Source organism: Branchiostoma floridae, chromosome 4, assembly GCF_000003815.2.
Source record: "Branchiostoma floridae strain S238N-H82 chromosome 4, Bfl_VNyyK, whole genome shotgun sequence".
In the NCBI taxonomy this organism is placed as follows: domain Eukaryota; kingdom Metazoa; phylum Chordata; class Leptocardii; order Amphioxiformes; family Branchiostomatidae; genus Branchiostoma; species Branchiostoma floridae.
Window position 1 is genome coordinate 20,375,151 of NC_049982.1, and position 19,172 is coordinate 20,394,322.

At 41.0% G+C, this 19,172-nt stretch overlaps 4 protein-coding genes across 8 annotated transcripts in view; 1 reads left to right on the forward strand and 3 right to left on the reverse strand.

The window, feature by feature from the left end:
* LOC118414089 (ubiquitin thioesterase zranb1-B-like) overlaps positions 1–1,653 on the reverse strand; it is a 9,763-nt gene extending 8,110 nt beyond the window's left edge. For 2 of the 3 annotated variants that reach the window (XM_035817858.1, XM_035817856.1), the window contains exons 1-2: positions 1,482–1,653; positions 64–1,308 (exon numbers count right to left, since the gene is read on the reverse strand). In XM_035817858.1, the coding sequence (XP_035673751.1) occupies positions 64–940 (877 nt within the window). In that variant the 5' untranslated portion in view covers positions 941–1,308; positions 1,482–1,653. Of the gene's footprint in view, positions 1–31; positions 1,309–1,481 lie in introns of all 3 variants that reach the window. The other variant, XM_035817857.1, reaches the window with a different exon arrangement.
* On the forward strand, positions 1,631–8,065 carry LOC118414093 (protein D2-like). Of its 3 annotated transcripts, none has more exons than XM_035817863.1 (7): positions 1,694–1,847; positions 3,030–3,087; positions 4,240–4,339; positions 4,641–4,700; positions 5,043–5,109; positions 5,311–5,539; positions 5,896–8,065. In XM_035817863.1, exons 1-7 carry the CDS (start codon positions 1,706–1,708, stop codon positions 6,017–6,019), a joined length of 780 nt encoding a protein of 259 aa, XP_035673756.1. In that variant the 5' UTR covers positions 1,694–1,705; the 3' UTR covers positions 6,020–8,065. The 3 variants fall into 3 exon arrangements, with proteins under 3 accessions (XP_035673757.1, XP_035673756.1, XP_035673758.1); XM_035817865.1 differs by lacking the exon at positions 1,694–1,847 and adding an exon at positions 1,867–2,076; XM_035817864.1 differs by lacking the exons at positions 3,030–3,087; positions 4,240–4,339 and having other exon boundaries at positions 1,631–1,847; positions 5,896–7,813.
* LOC118414092 (39S ribosomal protein L38, mitochondrial-like) lies at positions 7,288–12,030 on the reverse strand. Its single transcript, XM_035817861.1, has 6 exons — positions 11,387–12,030; positions 10,424–10,866; positions 9,989–10,042; positions 9,367–9,436; positions 8,842–9,085; positions 7,288–8,424 (listed from the first exon to the last, which is right to left on the reverse strand). Exons 1-6 carry the CDS (start codon positions 11,658–11,660, stop codon positions 8,295–8,297), a joined length of 1,215 nt encoding a protein of 404 aa, XP_035673754.1. The 5' UTR covers positions 11,661–12,030; the 3' UTR covers positions 7,288–8,294.
* A 2,712-nt stretch (positions 12,031–14,742) lies between these two features.
* On the reverse strand, positions 14,743–18,272 carry LOC118414237 (trafficking protein particle complex subunit 1-like). Its single transcript, XM_035818139.1, has 5 exons — positions 18,189–18,272; positions 17,589–17,688; positions 17,150–17,220; positions 16,524–16,662; positions 14,743–15,596 (listed from the first exon to the last, which is right to left on the reverse strand). Exons 2-5 carry the CDS (start codon positions 17,685–17,687, stop codon positions 15,468–15,470), a joined length of 438 nt encoding a protein of 145 aa, XP_035674032.1. The 5' UTR covers position 17,688; positions 18,189–18,272; the 3' UTR covers positions 14,743–15,467.
* Between the last annotated feature and the right edge of the window lie 900 nt (positions 18,273–19,172).

Here is a 19,172-nt window from a genome sequence, read left to right on the forward strand (position 1 = left end):
GGGCGGGATCACCACCGGAGGATAGAAAGACCTGAACAGGCTGCGGGTCGCCCTCTACCACACCAACGCACGCGTTCAACCACAGCCAGTCTTGTTGACGCATCCTGTTCCGTATCAGTCGGAGGCGCCGCTCCTCCTGTTGGTTGTTGCCGGCAGACGCAGATGCAGATGCCAGCTCGATTTCGACATTTGCCTCTGTGGGTGATCGTGCAGAAGATGGTGGGGAGCGCCGGCGGTAATTTGACCCTCGCCGGTTATTTGCATCGTGGTCATGTATGTTTGATGTGTTCCCAGGACTCTGTTCCGGACTTCTGTGGCGTGGAGTATGACAGAGCACACATTTTGAAGATTTGGGCCAGTTCTCGTATGTACAGGCACTACATGACCATTTTACAACCGTCCTAGATGAGTTATATACAGCTTTGTTTTTGTCATTGTTTGCTGCTTTGGTAGCCTCTGGAGACCCCGGTATAAGAGGCGTACTTGTTCGAGATTGCGCTTTTGCTGCTAAGAGGTCGTTGTTGGGCTCGGAACCCTGAGTCACAGGTGGAAGGGCCAACTTCTTGCGTGGCGCTAGACATGCCGTGCACTTGACTGCCTTAGGCTGGTTGAGGTAGGTGCATGCTTTGCATGTCCATTTTTTCTTGTCTAAAAGATTCTTGTCCTCTTGATTCGTCGCTTTTGTAGTGCCGCCTATACTGCTTGTGGGACAGATCAACATGGCAGGCGAGCTCGCTGCAGCATAGATGTCTAGGTCCCTCTCCTTTTCTCGTGCAGCTTCTCGCTCTTGTCTTATTTCACGTTTTGCTGCCTCTGCGATGAGTTGTGGAGGTTTTGTTCCATGGCACATGGTGCACTTTTGTGCCGAAGGCCAGTTTTCGTATGTACAGTAATCGCAGCTCCATTTTGCATCGACAGGGTCAGGGTCAGGTTGAGACATAATCAGTGAGGATGGGAAGCCTTCTTACACAACCAAGTCGTCCCCAAAACAAAGCCTACCAGATTTTCCAACTCTAACAAAGGGAATCCTATCTCCACAATCAGCAACTCAGCCACATCAACTACCAAATATGACGCTCTCTGGAAACCTTGTCATGCAAACCTGTCGCAAAACAATCTATTCTGGATGGATGATGTGCGGAGCTTTATTTTGAATCTATTTTGGATGACTGACCTTGTCGATCGTGAACTGGCAACACCTCATCAAAACATACCACAGCAAATACGGAAAATTCCTCTTTCTTCAATGGACGAACCAAACACGGCACCAATCTTCCCTTCCGACCTTGGGCTCATCGACAATGCTTTCTGTAAGGAAACAAACAAGTGTTGATTGCCGTATCAGAACTCAGTATTTTCTGCAGCTGACTTCGATATATATTTGGAGCCAAACAAAACAGATTTGCGAACTATTTTGGTAGTGGGAAAATTACACCGAGGAATGTGGCCCGTTTGGCCCTTTCAGATCGAAGTGCACTAACCAATGCATGGCAGACAGCTGTCCGAGACACCCTTCTTCCGTACTGTGGAGAGCTTGTACCGTCTTTGTCCTCCTCATCCGTAGTTTGGACAGTGCTTTCTACGCTTTAAATCCCCCAAAGGTCAGTTCACAACACCTCCGCCATTTTGAAACCCCCAGTATCACAAGGAAGTGACGTCATATGATTGACGACAGCCCCATTTGCGCATGCGCGAAGTGTTCGGGATGGTTTCGGTACTTCTCGGGATTTCTCGGCTCTTCCGACTTCTCACGAGAACTCCTCGGCATTCCCTCCGAGATCATCAGGAAGAGGAGGGAGCTCGGAGGAGGGGCAGAGAGTTTGGGGAGAGGGCCGTGCAGTCTGAAGGTAACCATACCACCGTGAGATCTCTGGTGCGGTGCTGGGAGTGTTGCCCGCCCGCCCAGTGAATTAGCGCGTGCCGGGGAATTGTTACGGGGTAGGACGACAATCAGGAAAGCTGCAAAGATAATCTCAGCGCGCTGTCAGAAAAAGCCACTGCTTTGTAGTCAAACTGGTGGCAGTAAAAACACCCCTAAAGTCGGCCCGTGAAGAATGGTTACCAGGTTTGTGGCAGGTGAGATTTTGTAGCATGGTAATGTCATGATTGAATCTCACGCATGTCACAGATATGTGTTGTTCCAAGTGAAACGAATCACCCTGTGATTTTACTGCATTGTCGTGAGGAGGGCGTTACCTTGTGACATATTTTCATCACAAGGACATCATTTATAATTATTTGATTTTTTTGAAGGTTGAGAAAAAGCTTTGATGTGACGTCCGAATTAGAGCTTCCCGTATCCTGTGATTTTGTCTTCATAATAGTAGAGACCCCACATGCATAATTATGATATAATTCGTCTACTTTAACGCATTTATATACTGTTAACACCAGACTGTCCTTGCTTAACAAAACAATAACAAAGTATGTTCCTTGATGCAGTTTGTTTAACGTTACATGTAAAGTTGTTATATGTAATAAAATATGTGACATTGATCTGAAACGGCCAATGTAGAGCAATGATCACAGTTTGTTTGGGAACTTTGCCTTGGGAACTGTATGCACATAGGCAGCTATATTTATCCTATTTCACTTTCACTTTATTTGTCTATAACCAGAACATTACAACTCAGGTCATTGACCTGTTAATGAGGTAAGCCTGGGGAGCAATTAATGATATAACATGTAATTGTAACATTGTAACAGACACATCACAACATTATAACATAAGAAACACATAAAACAATTACACAATAAATGAAAGCACGGGAGTTTGTAGCCAGACTGCTCAAAATCTCTTACATTAAACTGATCAAGAGAAATCAGTGCATTTTACCTGAATTCAGCATAAATCATAGCCAGCTTTCCAAATTTAGCGTAGCTGCATGATACAAAAATGCCCTCTTTTAATTCACTCTCAGTCTGAATTTGTTTTTGATTTCCACTTGCTTTGCAGTATTATTTCTCCTATACATGTGTTCTTTGAATTCTCTTTCCCTATTGGAGAGTTATGTGATGATCTTTTTCAGGGAGCCAGGGCAGTTTTGGCAGGTTGATGGGAAATTCAGGCTCAAAGCCTGGGGCCAGGTGAGAGGATGAAACATCCCCTGGTGATTTTGATTAGTATTGCAACTTAACCATCATTAAGATCAGTCTTGCTCTTCACCAGCTTCTGAATAGAGCTCCAGTACAACTGCATTTTGTATTGATTTTGGAGATGACTTGGTGCTGGTGACCTGAGGTGACCCAAATGTTGAATACTAATGTTGTTAACCTTTATCTTTCTACGCGTGCCAATCTGCAAAGATGTAGTTTAATTGTGCACTTATAAGTTAGCATGCTAAAGGTCAACTTATAATTGCTCAAGGTGAAGATATTGCTGTGCGAGAAGTATGCACCCGACAAGAGCACTTGCGTGTTGATACATGTTTTAAAGATTTTCCCAAAGCATCTGACAAAAACTGCCAAGAATGCAATTTAATTCCATGTACATGTAAGTATATCTAGTCTTTCTCTACCATGCAAGCTCCTTTCACAAGTATCTTCTTTCTCTCAACATTTCTATTTGATTGTCTAATTCCTCTCTTTTACTTTTTACAATTACTTTTCCAGACCCAATATATTCTCATCCGGTTGTGTACTTTTGACTTTTAGTTGTCATGTTACGTTTAATACAACAAAAGCCGTCCATTTCCTTCTGTCTTGGTCTACTCTCTGGGTGCTATCCCATGTCTGGTTGAAACTCCACATCTCTTTTGCCACTGTTCTCTGCCAGGTGACCCTAGGTTGTCCTTGTTTCCTCTTCTCTACGGGTATCCAATAAAGTGCTGTTCTAAAGTTACATTCTTTTCTTTTCATCTTTTCTCAGCACATGTCCTATGGCTATGGATTTCTATTTCCTCCTAAGAATGATGAAGATCTTTCTTTATCATTCTCTAACATTCTGATTCCTATAGCAGTTGATAAGATGCAGCTTTTGTAAAAAAATTTTTTACAGTACTGCAACTTGTGATCTCCTTGTTGAACCATCAAAATTAATCATTTCATAACAATATACTAGTAATATCCCAACACATTTACTAAGGGAGGTACATTTATTTTTGGTGTTCTGCTTTTCAGTACTTGACCTTTAGTATTTGTAGCCATACTCCATATTCATATCTGTATTAAATGTGCAGCAAACACAACACTTCAAAACCATCTGTTTTCTCTGTACTATTCGATTGTCATATTTTCCAGAAGCCCAGTGGAGCTGACTGGAAACATGGCTGCTGATGCCTTCCTAAAGAATGGGATAGTTCCTGACATTGTGGACAATCCCCCAACAGAGACAGCAGCTGTAATGCATTCTGATCTGTACCAATATATTGTTTATATATAGTGATGTTTTAGTACCAGTAACCATACCTGATATAGTATCAAGAGTGTTTTAGAACCTCTTTTAAGTTTTATCTAATATGTTATTCAGGTGTTTGCTATGAAATTCTCAGGTTCATAGTATCACAATATAATTTCAAACGATGATATGATATTAGTACAAATGTAATTTCATTTTGGGATCTGTGCTTGTTTTGTGAATTTGAGCCTTTGCTCAGACATGGAAAGCCTATTTTGAGATCTTCCCATTATCACTATTTCAGGTGACATATGAAGGCAACACCATTATTGTTGACTTTGGAAATGAGCTGACCCCAACTCAGGTAAATCAAGATATATGCTTAAAAGGTTTTGATCAAAATTTAATTGTAGTCTTAATTGTTAAACAAGTAATCCATAGTTAATCTTGCTTCAGCATTTCAATGTGTGATTGCTCTGAAATATAGATACACTAAGTTGAGGAAACTTTCATTTTAAATCTGTTATGTATATCCATGTACCCTAAAACCTGACTGACATTGGTACAATCTATGTAAGCTATTTTAATCAAGCATTTTTCATGATGATTTTCCACTTAAAATTCTGTACTGTTTTAGCAATAGCTAGAGCAGGATGAAGCCAGTTACAGTTGTATTAACCTTTTCAAAAAATGACTTCTGCACCAGGTGAAGAGCCCTCCCCAAGTGACCTGGGCAGCAGAGGAAGGTTATCTTTACACTCTCATCATGACAGGTTAGACCAGTTACAAAGGCCAGATGGCCTGCAAACTTCTATTTCTTCATTCATAAAGTATTCTCCCACCTTCTAATGGTGAAGGAACTTTCGTAAGACACAGGATTTTTGTTTGGTCAGCACCAAGTAGTAGATACATAAATATTTTAAGTCATTATACATACCTTTCCAGAGCTTTTGACTGTTTTGTTCTTGCAACAGACCCAGATGCTCCCAATCGGTCCAACCCCAAGTTTCGGGAGTGGCATCACTGGCTTATAGTCAATATCCCAGGGAACGACCTTGGTCGGGGAGAGGTTCTCACGGACTACATCGGCGCTGCCCCTCCCAAAGAGTCGGGACTCCACCGCTACGTCTTCCTGGTGTATCAGCAGCGGGGGAAACTGACGTGTAACGAGAGCAGACTGCCTAACGATTCCACAGCAAACAGGTCAGCAGTTCCATACATGTAACATTGAATTGTAGTGTTTGATATTTTTGCCTTTGCTGGATGGCAAAGATAGGTATGTCTCTAGTCTGTTTGGTCTGCACATTAGTTGTGCTAGGATGTCTTTGTATTTTAGTGTACTTGTTTCTCAAGTACATGTTAGACTACACATTCAAGTCTTCACCTCAAAGAATGTTAGGAAATGTTTTCTGATTAATTTTTAAGGTACTTAGCTATGGAACATTGTCTAGCAGCATACTGTCGTTATTCATGTAGAAATTACAGTACATTGTGTAACTGTCTGAAAACTTGAAAATATCATGCTGCAATAGTTGTTTGTTAATTCTCTTCCTGTACAGGGGCAAGTTCAAGACCAAAGTGTTTGCTACCAAGTACAAGCTGGGCAACCCTGTAGCTGGCAACTTTTTCCAAGCTCAATGGGACGACTGGGTTCCCCAGCTTTATGCAGGCATGAAAAAATAAGCAAGTTTGCACTATGCACATGAGGACTGAAATGCACCCGTGGTGATTTCAAGCTGCAGCATGGTCTTGGCTTAGAGCTTGATTTGGCTTCCTGTAGATAAAATTGTGAGTCACAGTCTGGACACAATGTTACCTTGACAAGTCATAGATGAGTTTTTATTATTCATGTATGTACATACTGTACTATAGAACTTAATGATGCATGCATTTGATAAGTGCCCAGTATAATAAGGCCTCTTGTGACCATTTGGGTAATCTCCAAGCAGATTTACCAGTGGCATAAGATAGCATCAAAGATAGATCAACAGCCCACCAAGCAGTGTCTATTAGGCATTGTTGGCTAATAAACACTTGTTGGCTGGCTAATGATACTTTCTAATACCACCAGTAAAGTTGCTTGGAGATGTCTTTTTGGGTGTAGGGGGCTCTGGATAGACTCTTAGTTCCTTCTACCCCTTACCTATTAACAACATATGATGTACAAATTTTCTTTGTTTATTTTACATAAAGATCTGTTAATACACAAAATGATCTTACCGTACACCAATTTGTTTGGTTAAACTGTTGAATTCTACCATCTCTTGCTGTTAAGATTTTTGCCGGTGCGTAGCACCGGCTATGTATGAGACGGGAGAAGCGGTTGTATGGATGCATGGATCGGTCACTTTAACGAAATAGCCCTTCTATACGTGCAATTGCGTAATCGAGCCAGCGTGGCCGAGCGGTCTACAGCACGGTACCTATCTTCCGTAGATTGTAGGTTCGAACCCCACTTGCTAAATTTTTTTTTCTTTGTTAGACAAATCTCATGTAGTGGTTTTTTAATAGAAGAAAGACCAATTCAGTAATTCGATGTTTAAAAGCTCTTTTTTCGTGTGATTTTGTTTAACATCCAGGCTTTTTCCAAAATACGCACCGGCCAGCTTTTTTCAGAAGCTTTCTTGTTTATCAGAATTTGAGCCATATCTTAACCAAGGGGCCAAAGGCATTCCAGATACTTTGTTTTTCATGTTTTGTTAGCGTTAAATGTCCGTACAAATTTTAAGTTAATGTTGATATCGTAAAAGCACTGGAGCTGAATCCTTGAGCATACCACATACCAAGGGCATCAATCGGTACTTATCAATCATGTCGACATATGGTATTTTATTGTGATATCTTAATAGGATATGTGGATTACACTTTCAGAAAAAGCTCTCTATTGTACGTTCTGAAATATGCATATACTTTTTTTTTATTCCACAACTTAAGAAAAGGCAAAAGTTGCATGTTGTTTTATGTTCTTTATTTGTCAGTAGACTATATTAAGAGCCTCAGCAGTTTTTAACATGCATTGCTTACAGTAAGTTACACAGACATGCAAAATTGTAGCTTTGCTAAATGATATTCAGCTTGAATGTAGACAAATGCAGCAAGCCATGACAGACAGGAAATTTCATCATATCTTGAACATTTTAATGTAAGAAATGTTGCTATTGTTCAGTATACATTTTGTAAGTATTGTTATGTGTTGCCACTCTCTTGTGTGTACCTTTAACACTAATACATAGTGTCATGTCATTTTCTTACTAGTTACTGAACACATGCACAGTATATCCCATAGGTTAACCAGAAACCAGACTTGAGATGGAAGAGCTGCTAGATTAGCAAAACCTTGGTGTAATTACATGTAAAGTTATTGTCCAACTTTATGCCTTTGTCTAGTCCATGTACATGTATATGGTTATGAATTCATTAGACCTGACAAATGGGGACGTTTATCAACTTATTTGTAAGAAGAAGAAAATTAAAGTTTATTGCACAACAGTTGTGTCAAATGCAATATATGGCAAGTATGTGGGGATGACACAAAGTTCAGGCCCACAAGCTACATGTGCTACTGGTTTAGCCATTTATATAAAGCAAGGCATTTGATTGTGAGCACCATCTTAGCTCGAAGGCGGCAATGTCAAAATGATGAGAAAAACTAGCTTTCTACCTTCAACAACAACATTGTTATAAGTGAAACGTTACACTGGTTTTGAAATTAAACACAGCTGTTCTCAAGCACTCTATTTATTCAACGAATGAGTAGATTTAACACAGTTGTACAACTAGAAACCCCAAAAGAAAAGAAATTATTTTGTCTCCTAAACAGCTACATGTACATAATTCATTTATGGGTGGTATTTTATACCATCAATTAGTTCTCAACAGAATAAGTGTGCTTTGCTTATATTATTGGACCTACAAAGTTAATGCTTAATAACTACTACCTTACTGGTGCTTGTCATGTCTAGCCCTGTTTGTTACCCTGTTGTGCAGTACGTTTGTTATTAATATTCCACTGGGAGAGGAACACAATGCCAGCAACAGGGGGAGGGAGACTGTACTTTGCAGCGAAGTCCTTGGTTTTGAATCTGGCTCTGTAAAAGACAAGTTGTTTGGAACATCACAATAAGTTAAAGTTCTCTGTTGGCAGCATTCATACATTTGTGTGAACAACCAGAAATTTAGACAAATAGATTTACCATATTAAAACTGACATATTTTTTAAAGTTTTAATCAGAAATGGATTATGTGCAAATCAAAAGGCTTAGCCTGGAGTCCATCCTTGTGTCTTTTGTCGCTCCCCAAAGTGTAGTCCTTTGGGAAGTGACAACAAGGCTGGACGAGGCTACAAAAGGCCTCTGAGCACCATCAAACGTTACAATTATAGCACTGAAGCATTACATATAACCTTTATACAGTTACAATCTACAAGCCTATCATGAGTTTTTTTTCAATGTCTATTTAAGATTGTCTGAGTCAAGTAATACACAAATTTTGAAAATGACTCAAACCTTTTCTTGTCAGTTTTTTTCATCCTGGGTTCATCAAATTCCAGGCGACGCGGCTGCTCGAACACCATGATGATGTAACGGTGAAGCCCGGTGTTCCTGTTGGGGCTTGGGGCCAGGTACTCTGCAATAACATCCCCTGTCTCCAAGGGAACCTGCTCGCCCCCGGGGTTGGCTTCAATGTTCCCAATTATCAGGTGGTAGTACTCTCGAAAGATGGGGTTGGCACGGGAGGGATTGTCCAGACCTGTAAAAAGCAAGGATGAGTGTGGCCAGGAAGAAAAATACCTCCACCCCTGAGGCGTTGCCAAATAAAACCATCTGCCAACAGAAAAATATTGCAGGCTGTTGTTGATGGCAGTTTTGTTTCTTGCTTTGCCAATGGCTTTGCAAGTCAGTTCAATCAAATAAAAGACTCCTAAAGTACAGGCTTAGTACTTAGAAAAGATAATTTCCTTGCTCCTGTGGGTTGTATAAAGAAGTGTTATTAATTGTTATCTCATCATGTAATATTCCACACGTACTAACCTGTCATGACTAAGGTGTATAGTCGACCTTGAGTGGTCTGCCACCACAGCCGTGTGGGCATTTCTGTCAACTGAAGAATGTACAAAGGAGAATTACAATTACATGACAAAGTTCTTTATTCAAAATAAACAAAAAATCAACGTATAGCAGACGGTCGTGGAAACGTTGGCCGCATGTAAATCGTTGGTCGTGTGTAAAGAATTCTGAGATTTAGTAATTCATCAACCGTATAAAACTATTCGCGAAGGAAAATGCAATCACATGCACTTCTGGTGAGTATTATTTTCAGATGGCCATCAAGCACTGCAAAGCACATTTTCACGCAACTAGGCACTTTGATATCAACGCCTTATTGCGAACGGATGACATTATTGGGACAAGCGCGCCTGTAAACTATACAGCTGTCTTGTTAATGGTACGGACAAGACCCTTTTCGGCGGTTTGTTCTGTCTGAGCCCGCTTGAACATTCTATAACATCATACATGTAATCGTTTGACAGCCTATGACTATAATGTGAGTTAGCAAAAAAATGTTGAAGGTTTATGGGTGGGTTGTACATGACTAGACTGCTTATTACACGCATCATGAGTAGTTATGTGTCTGTGTATTATCCATACTTACATCTTGTGGCTGAACTTCACTCCCGACGTCAACTTTATTCTCAGCAAACCAGACCTAAAAGCAAGACGAAAGCAGAATGACGTCATTATACCACATTTTATGTGTATTTTGAATAAAAAAATCTTTAAAAGACAATTATAAGATCTTGCTGCATGTGAAGGTGAAGACGAATACCTGAAGGCGAACCTGAACATTTCGTCCTCACCATTAGTTGAGCATGCACATCCCAACAAAAGTGTTGATGCAAGCACCTGTACTGATATGTAAAATGATGTAGGGGATTTTACCTAGCAAATTCTGTAATACCTGCTTGTCCTACAGGGTTAGTGAGTGTAGTCTAGCTTGTCTCTGGGCATGATGTGTCTTTTTGTCTGTTCTGGTCTTGTATCAAACGTGCTAAAAACAAACGAATACATACTGGTGTATTTGACTTACGTGTAGCAGGGCAGTTGGGGCCTGATCCATAACGTCAGGGATGACTTGGTGGTAGCTTATCATTCCTGCCAAACGCCCCGTGTCCTTCGGAAAGGCGAGCACGGGCTCAGCCGGCTTCGACGGGTCAACGTACTTGGCGCGCGTCGGTCCTTTGTCAGCGTCAGTGGGCAGATTATCTTTTGGTTCTTGGTGTTGGTGTTGTTGTTCGTATAACAGGCGTTGTTGTTGTTGCTCCTCCTGTACATGTTCGTGCTTCGGCGGTTCTTGCAGGTCGTCCGTTTGCGCTGCCTCATCCACTTCCCCCGTGTCTGTGTCGTCCCCTGCCAGTTCGCCAGGGGCTGGGATGGTTTGCTGAGCTGTGGCATCCTCAGTCTGCTGCTCGTCGGTCCCTGCCTTCTCCACGGCTTCTTCTACCCCCTCTGTATGATCTGATTTGTAGTCAGCTGCAGACGTTCAGATGAGCCAGATTACATATATATACATATATACATAAATATATACACACGGATTATTCAGTGCTTTTTCGTGCCCCAACAATTACGTTAACGCATACCCATCCCTCCCTTTGCTCGCCTGTCTCCTCAATGCCACCCCCTCTCCTGAGCCTGTAGGGTGGAAATGGTCCCCTCAGTATTGGTACCGATCTTTAGAAAAAGTGTTTATTGACAAACGTCCAAGGCCAAACTACTTGAAAATGATCACTATGTTGGCTGCCCCGTACTACTAGTCAACAAATCAGTGTGGACAACTGCAATAATACATTAAAGGTAGTACAGGCCTTACGGATTATCACTCTAGAGTCCAATGATTTAAATCAATGTTTTTGCAACAAAAGTTTGCTTGCAAGAATGTCTAAATGGGAGCTACATATACAAAGTACCTATTTATTATCAGTCGTTACAGATTCTACAAACATGGAAAAGTTTTGGCCTAAAGGAAAGAAAAAGATTCCAAATGGTTTACCGTCATCTCCAACTTTCCCCTTGGCACGGTGAAGGTTGGTACGTGGTTCGTCTATCAGCAAAGGCCTGAAGCTGATCATCAGGGCTACAATAATGACCAGGAGTGTGGCCAGGAACACCAGCCAGGCGAGGAAACTGAACTTCTGGTCGGGGTATTCCTTCACCCTGGCCCGACTACTGCGGGGCAGCAGGTCCGAGCCTTTCCTCTGGTAGATCATCGGAGGGGACCTTATGGAAGGTTTTTGAGGAACGGGACGGCCCTTGCTTCTGTACATAAGACGCGAGCTGAGGGAACTACTAGTCTTTCCTGGCGGTGCACAACTCTTGGTCGTACCGTATGTAGTAGCAGGATGAGTAAGAAACTCTATTAAAGGCAGACGGAGCTTGCGAACGAGATGCTTAAGCCAAGAAGGAACACTGACCTTCTACGTCTAGATCACAAAATCTTACGAATGGTACGTGGCTGTCACCAGGTGGCCACGTCTTTTCTGTAGCGTTTGTTAATGCTATGCAGGACGTGGCAAAAGCGGATATGCATTTGCATGCTCACATGAGCTATATCAGTATGGCTGAATGTTGATGGTAAAACATTGAGGAGACGGATGCACCTGTTTATATAGACCCACGCATATGGATAAGGGGCTGAAAAAAACGTCGTGTACTTGCGTTGATCTTGTCACCCAAATCATCCCAGTTTACACTTTTCTACATTTCGTTTTTTGTTTGTTATACAATTATCTTTGTCCATGAGATTATGTTTTCATCGACGTTTTTTTTTTATCTATCGACATCAAAAAGTTATGATTGTATAACTTCTTTGAAATGAAGCACTGTCCTGGCATCCAAACCTATCACAGCAGCCGAGTCTATTTCATACTCTTCGCAAATAGGAATAAGACTAGACGCTGATGAAGTTCAAGCCTTCAGCTGATTTCTTCAAGGACTCTTAGTCGTAATATCGAAGGTCTGAAAGATACAGTCGGGTACCTGCTATGTCAGTGTCAGTTCAACCACACAGGGAAATGGTCTGAAACTTTATTTACAAACACGAGTTTCACAACGGACAAACAAAGGAAGAAAATTATATTATGTTGGTCTTGATCAAAAGTGTACAGTGGAGACAAAATTATGGGAAGCATGAGATGACGCGCCATGTCTTGATATACAAGCAGTGCTAAATTCATATCTCACATGAAGCTACTCAAATATGTTCCACACGAGGTTTTGCTACGTTTGTGTCGATATTCTTATGCTGCCATCCGAAACAATAGTAAGCAGAAAATGGTAACATAAAATCTATCAATATTGCGTGTGTCACTGTCCCCATGGTAACTAGGCGTCACTCCACTGTTACAAGGCGTCACCCGCACGATGAGCAGGCGTCTTCCCCAGGGTTACCATGCGTCACCCACACGGTTACCAGGCGTCGCCCCACGGTTACCAGGCGTCGCCCCTGCGGTTACCACGGCGCTTGTTCTGGCCTTTCCGCCTCGACTGTCCCGTCTTCCCTTTCGCTATAGCCTCGGCGTCTTGAGACCCTGCCATGTAATATATAGGTGCACAACATTCTACTGGAAGTTGCAGGTATTAAAATGCCTCATCATGCCATATGTCTATGTTTGGTGAAAGCTTTTTTGTCAAAAACTTGCTAACTTGCCAACTTCACTGTCTCATCCTACGCTACGTGATATTTGAAGTTTTAGTTTTGAATTAGCATTAATATTTCTCAGAACGAAATCTCATGTTTGAAGTAACTGGTAATCAGTTCAGTTCATCCTCGGAGAGGTGACACCAGCGTCAAATAGCACCCAATATCGACTTAATCGGCATTTAAGTCTTTGTGTGGATCATAATGATTCATTATAGCTACGTACATTTGTATTTGCTAGAGTACATTACTTCTGCGTTTCTTTCGTTGGTTGATAAAGAAATGAATGATCACTCCACAACTTCAGAAAAACGGTGATCCGGACTCACCAGTTTTCGTGGTATTTTCCCCGGCGTTTAAAACCTCCTTTTTGACTGGTTGTTCCTCATGGAACAGCGGCCTCAGGCTGACGGTTAAAACAATGCTGATAATGACGAAAACTAGCAGAGTCAGAAACCATGACAGGAAAATGTTCTTCCTGTCGTCTGGGAAGGGTTCCACTCTGGACCGAGTCCGCTGGAACCCTGGCGGCTTACGATACATCGGGACTCAAAATCTGCTGTTGATGCTGGGCTAAAATATTTCTCCTGTAACGTTAAAATCACTGCCGCCAATACTGCAGTTTGTATATAAACCGGATGTAAACGGACTATCAGAGTAAATAAAGTTGTTTACCTGAGCGTCACAAGTACACGGATGTGTATAAGAACGACATCCATCTCCAAGCAGATATTGGGAGTCAAAATCATGACGTTCACCTAGCTAGCTGTCTGTTTGTGTCACGATTTTTGGCTCCCAACACCTGACACCGCTCAATAAACATTGTGAAGGTGATGAGGGCATATTCTAAGTCAAAGCAAGGTTTTACGTCCGATGTTCAAAGTGACAGATCATTAATCATGAAGAAGAAAGAAACAATGGTATGCAGGGAAATAGGGTTCTCTTTTGTTGAATTGTTTTAACTTCAATGTCATGCCCACATCTAAGGGCCTATACAGCCAATTTTCACTGACACACTTAACATTTTATACTTTTACAAACCATATTATGAACTATAAAGAGGTTTACCTCTTTTCAGCCACACTGTAGTAACATAGAAGTGTTCCACCAGCGCTGTCTCAGAAGGATTTTGCGTGTTTGATGGTTTCATCATGTCTCCGACATAAGCGTGTTCCAACAGACAGAAACAACGAACATTGAAGCTTTTGTTGCAGCCAGCAGACTCAGGTGGCTGGGCCACGCCTTAAGCCTAAAGAAAGGCTTGCTCCTGGACTGGAATCCGGGGGCCGAAACTATGGGAAGATATCCAGGGGGAGACCCAGAGAGACATGGATAAACATTGCCCCTGAAAATGCCAGAATGACCACAGGAAACAACAATCTGAAGCTGTGTGACGCAGAAAAGATGGCCCAGAATTGCCTGGAATGGCAAAGGATGGTACGCAAGAGACACAAACTCCTGGATGCAGGCCACTTGTGATGAAGAGACCTTATCAAGTAACAAGTAAGTAAGTAGTAACATGTGTGAGTATTGTAGTCTCCAATTTGGAGTACATGTGTTTACCTCTAAAAAGTAGTCACTGCTTGATGCACATACGTAACTAATAAATGTCCTCAACGATAAAAACATCATGTTCACACATCAACCTTTCATATCACTTCTTTTTGGAATCTTCCCTTTCTCGAGATTGAAAACAATGCACAACATACTGAACAACTGAACATCATCAACCTTCAATTTATTGTTATGGAGACTTCTTTATACACAAAGAAAAGTATACATATAACATTACATATACACATACAGATTGAAAATGCCTTATCATTACATGGGTAGTCTTGTTTGTGACCAATAGCATAGTTGTTCACAAGGACAAAGACAAGTACTGTACATTTGCATGTATAGAACAAGTATAAAAGAACTTGATGATGCATAAACAGATACCCCATTAGTTAGATTAAAAATACACAAGGATGCAGATAACAATTACAACATATTTGAGCCTTGTTTTCTTCCCCCAAGACGGTTCATGTTTACCAAGTTCTTATGTCAGAAAGGTTAATAAATTACTAATCCTGCCAGCTCTAAACTACACTGCCTGTTACAACCTTCAGTTCCTGTCGGTCTGGGGTGAGACCAGTTTGTTCTTTACTACCTCACATGCTGTGGTGAGACATGCCTAGAATATGGAAATACATTTAACATAGTAACATAGACAAATGAACGCAATATCTCCATACACCGAGGTCATAATGCTGTCTGACAGAAACCAGTTTGGATATGTTATAATTATGTATGACAATGCTGTAGGAATGTTCAATATTGTGACAGCATATCAATATTAACTCACCAGTCCCAAAGCCTTATCGGCCGTAGGGGTAGCAATACAAATCATTAATATTGATATAACCACTGATTAAACATTGTTTTAACATCATGAAGACTTTGTGGCAAACATAGGCAGTCCTCTGACAAAGTTGTCCAACTTGGCCTTGAACAGCTCACTCTCTATGGGCTGTCCCAGTTCATACAGAGGGTTCTTCACTACATACTCCACATAGATCTGGTAAAACACAACAACATATACACGGTTAGTGGAGGGGACATCCAAGGTACAGCAGAACTTTTGCAATGAGAAAAATTCACAAACACAGTCAAAACTGCCCAAGAAGACCACAAAGGAAACCAAAAAAATTGAGCTGTGTGGACAAATGTTACATGCAAGAAGTATAAGGGGACAATTACCTAAGGGACTGTCATAAGACTCAAGAGTTTTACAATAACGAGTCTGAGACAATCATTTCAGCAAACCCTCTATGCATCTTATCAGCAAACCTTCTGCTTCTTTCAGCTTCTGACCCTTTGGTCAATATTTTCCTAATTCACATCAGCTTTGACTATGGCTGAACAGTACTATATGAGAATGACACTCTCTGCCACATAGGGTACATCTGTCAGGTCTGTTGCAAACTTCTTTTCTCTGGGTGGGTGTGCTTTTGACACATAGCATTGACATAACATTGGCTAATAAAGAGTGTCATTTGAGCTACTGCAATACAAATAGGACCTGACTACATGTGATGTACTGGACTGGACTCACACTGCTGTAGATCTGATGTAGTGTTTCCCTACATGCTATGTGTGGTGTTCTATACTGGACAACATGGCTTACACTGCTGTAGATCTGATGTAGTGTTTTCCTACATGTTACATGTGATACTGTACTGGACTTACACCTTTTTAGATCTGATGTAGTGTTTTCCTATATGCTACATGTGATGTTCTATACTGAACTTACACTGCTGTAGATCTGATGTAGTGTTTTCCTATATGCTACATGTGATGTTCTATACTGAACTTACACTGCTGTAGATCTGATGTAGTGTTTTCCTATATGCTACATGTGATGTTCTATACTGGACTTGCACTACTGTAGATCTGATATAGTGTTTTCCTATATGCTACATGTAATGTTCTATACTGGACTTACACTGCTGTAGATCTGATGTAGTGTTTCTCTCATGTTCCCTGCTGCCAGGTCTGTGTTCATCACAAACTTCAGCCCACTGGGCGTCTCGTAGAAATGCAGTTTGTATTTGTTGGTCTGGTAATTCAGGAAACCATCCTTACTGTGATCTTGTCAAGGGAAACACCAACCGAATATATCACACTGAGATTCACCAGGAATGTCCACTAACTCCATACAAGTTCAAGAAAATTAACTCTTGCATGGCAACCAGGCTAGTCAATTAACGATAATCAAAGATACTCTGATAATAAATGATCTTGTTATTAGTATATGGCTCAACACAATCTGGATTACTTTATTTGGTACTTCACAACTTGACTAATAAAACATTGTCAAGATTTAACAAACATCATTGTCATAAAATAAGAATACATTTTGTATCCTGTATGTGATTATGCAGATGAATATTAGATTTGATTCAAACCCAACACTCTGTATCTCAGCCTAGCAACTGCAGACAGAGAAACAGTTAGCTGGACCATGTTATAGAGAAACTTTAAGGACCGAAATGGTCATAAGAAAGAATGCATCCACTTTGTCACATTTTTCACTGTAAAACGGCACCCAAGAACTTCTAAAAAGGATACTAGTCTGTAGGTGACAGTCTGCTGATGAAGGACTTGATGGAAAACAGCATTCCATACATTAACTTGAATTCCTGGCAATGAAATAAAGGAAGGTTAGCAAAAACCAAAACAAAACATTTCCTGGCAATACACAAGAGGTATTTTCAAGTCAGTTGTAGCACTACACTAAAGGCTCCACCCCCAAGGAGTTGCCAAAAGGGAGCTTTAGCAGTTGGTATGGATAATACTGTAAATGCAGAAACTTTTGCATCAGTTTAATGTTCAGGTTTTCGTGGTGGCCACTTCACTGCGAACTTAAAACCACCACAAACATTTTTCCATGGCAGTAAGAGACTACAGTACATAGTGCAGCTGCTTACTTAAAACCACTGCGAAAAGTTCTTTTTCCCGCTACCGAGAAATTAAATCCCCTCGAACTTAAATGCATCTACAGTATCACCTCTTCCCTGGACATGCCGGGTTGTTTCTTCCTGTTCCACTCGCTGTAGTGAAGACAGGTCCCATTGCGGTCAAATATATACAGGTTGAACACAGTCATCCTGGAAATAGATACAGCAGGCACGAAGTGGTACCTTCTAAATAAACTTCGAATCTATAGTAACGTTATAGTACGTCATGCACTACTCTACATATTAGAGATCAAGGAGGTTGAAAAATGAATGATGACGAGAGCATTACTAATTTTGTTATGTACAATTGTCGTGCAATAAAGTTGTTCTACCTAACTACACATCGGACGTAGAGCTTACATTATTCCATGTGTATAATGGTAACCCTTACCAGCAGTATGCATACTAGTAGATACATGATTCATCACATCAAATGCCATTTTTTTAGCAAAAACAGCTGCCCCCCTCCCCATCAAAGGCTTCCGGACTAAATGAACGACTACGTTCACTTGCGTACGTCTTGCTGCAAGCCATTTGATAAAACCTGAATTAGGAATACACTGATAACGTTAGCGATCGTTTTACTGGTTATGTTATTGAGAATGTGCCTAAATATACGAGTAAACACCCCCCCCCCCGTACACACTGACCTGCCCTGATGATGTCAGACCTCACATACAACAGCAGCGGCACCTGGCGATGAGGAGAAAAAGTGCATTTTACTCAAAACGATATCGTGCCCTTGGTCCATGGGCTAACGTTTCATGACCTGACAATTTGCCGAAGTCTGGTCTCGTTTCCATGGGTTAACGAGATTTTAACTTAAGCTCTTTAAGGATATTGAACTGCTTGATTTGCTTTAAGTTAAAAAATATATGACCTCGTACAAAACGTTGTATATCAACGGGCGTTAGACGGGCTAACGTTACATCAGTTTACCATGCCAACCAATACAATACTATAAACGACGGGGCCAAGGCTTACTTTACAGAATAGACAAAAATTTTTATATTCAGGAACGTTTTCTTAAAGTTTGAATCAATGAACTACCTTGCTTATGTCAATCGTGTCCATCAAAACTAGTTCCCAATTTGGGAACTGATGGCATTAGAGCTGCGGCACAGGAGGTTAACATAAGATGTAACCATACGCGGTTTGGCCGAAACATATCACAGTATTTCTGTGTACACCTTAAGGACAGAAGCATGTCGAGGGCAGCTGAAAAAGCTATCAGGGGGCCATACAGCCATGCGCAGCTGACATTACTGTTATTGACAGTTGGTACGGACCTTGGTAGGCAATAACATTTGCAACACAGAGGTGGGATTATCAGATCGAAATACACATGTAGTGTTTTGACATCACTGTTGTCATTTAATTTCCAGACCTAAAAGGATCAGTGATACACAACGACGTGCCGTTTTATAGCATATCAATTTAGCCTTCAGAGGTGAGCAATAGTTGAGTTTTTAAGGATATAAAAGCTATTGTTATGATATTAAATTATATTTGTGCCAAAAAATGCACTAATCTGTGTCATCAGCCATATACAGATTCATCGGCTCGTCGATGTTAGTCACCTATCCCGAAGAAGATGTGTATTAGTGCAATTTTTGTCAAATAATAGACTTAAA

Coding starts and splice junctions, on each gene's coding strand:
- LOC118414093 (XM_035817863.1), top strand. CDS start 1,706: ATGGTTTCGGTACTTCTCGGGATTTCTCGGCTCTTCCGACTTCTCACG. Junction 3,088..4,239: donor GGCTCAAAGCCTGGGGCCAG/GTGAGAGGATGA, acceptor CATATTTTCCAG/AAGCCCAGTGGAGCTGACTG. Junction 4,340..4,640: donor CCCCAACAGAGACAGCAGCT/GTAATGCATTCT, acceptor TCACTATTTCAG/GTGACATATGAAGGCAACAC.
- LOC118414092 (XM_035817861.1), bottom strand. CDS start 11,660: ATGTACAGAAGCAAGGGCCGTCCCGTTCCTCAAAAACCTTCCATAAGG. Junction 9,437..9,988: donor GTGAAGTTCAGCCACAAGAT/GTAAGTATGGAT, acceptor TACATTCTTCAG/TTGACAGAAATGCCCACACG. Junction 9,086..9,366: donor ATACACCTTAGTCATGACAG/GTTAGTACGTGT, acceptor TGCTTTTTACAG/GTCTGGACAATCCCTCCCGT.
- LOC118414237 (XM_035818139.1), bottom strand. CDS start 17,687: ATGACTGTGTTCAACCTGTATATATTTGACCGCAATGGGACCTGTCTT. Junction 17,221..17,588: donor CCGGCATGTCCAGGGAAGAG/GTGATACTGTAG, acceptor TTTCATTGCCAG/GAATTCAAGTTAATGTATGG. Junction 15,597..16,523: donor TACATCAGATCTACAGCAGT/GTAAGTCCAGTA, acceptor GTGTTTTACCAG/ATCTATGTGGAGTATGTAGT.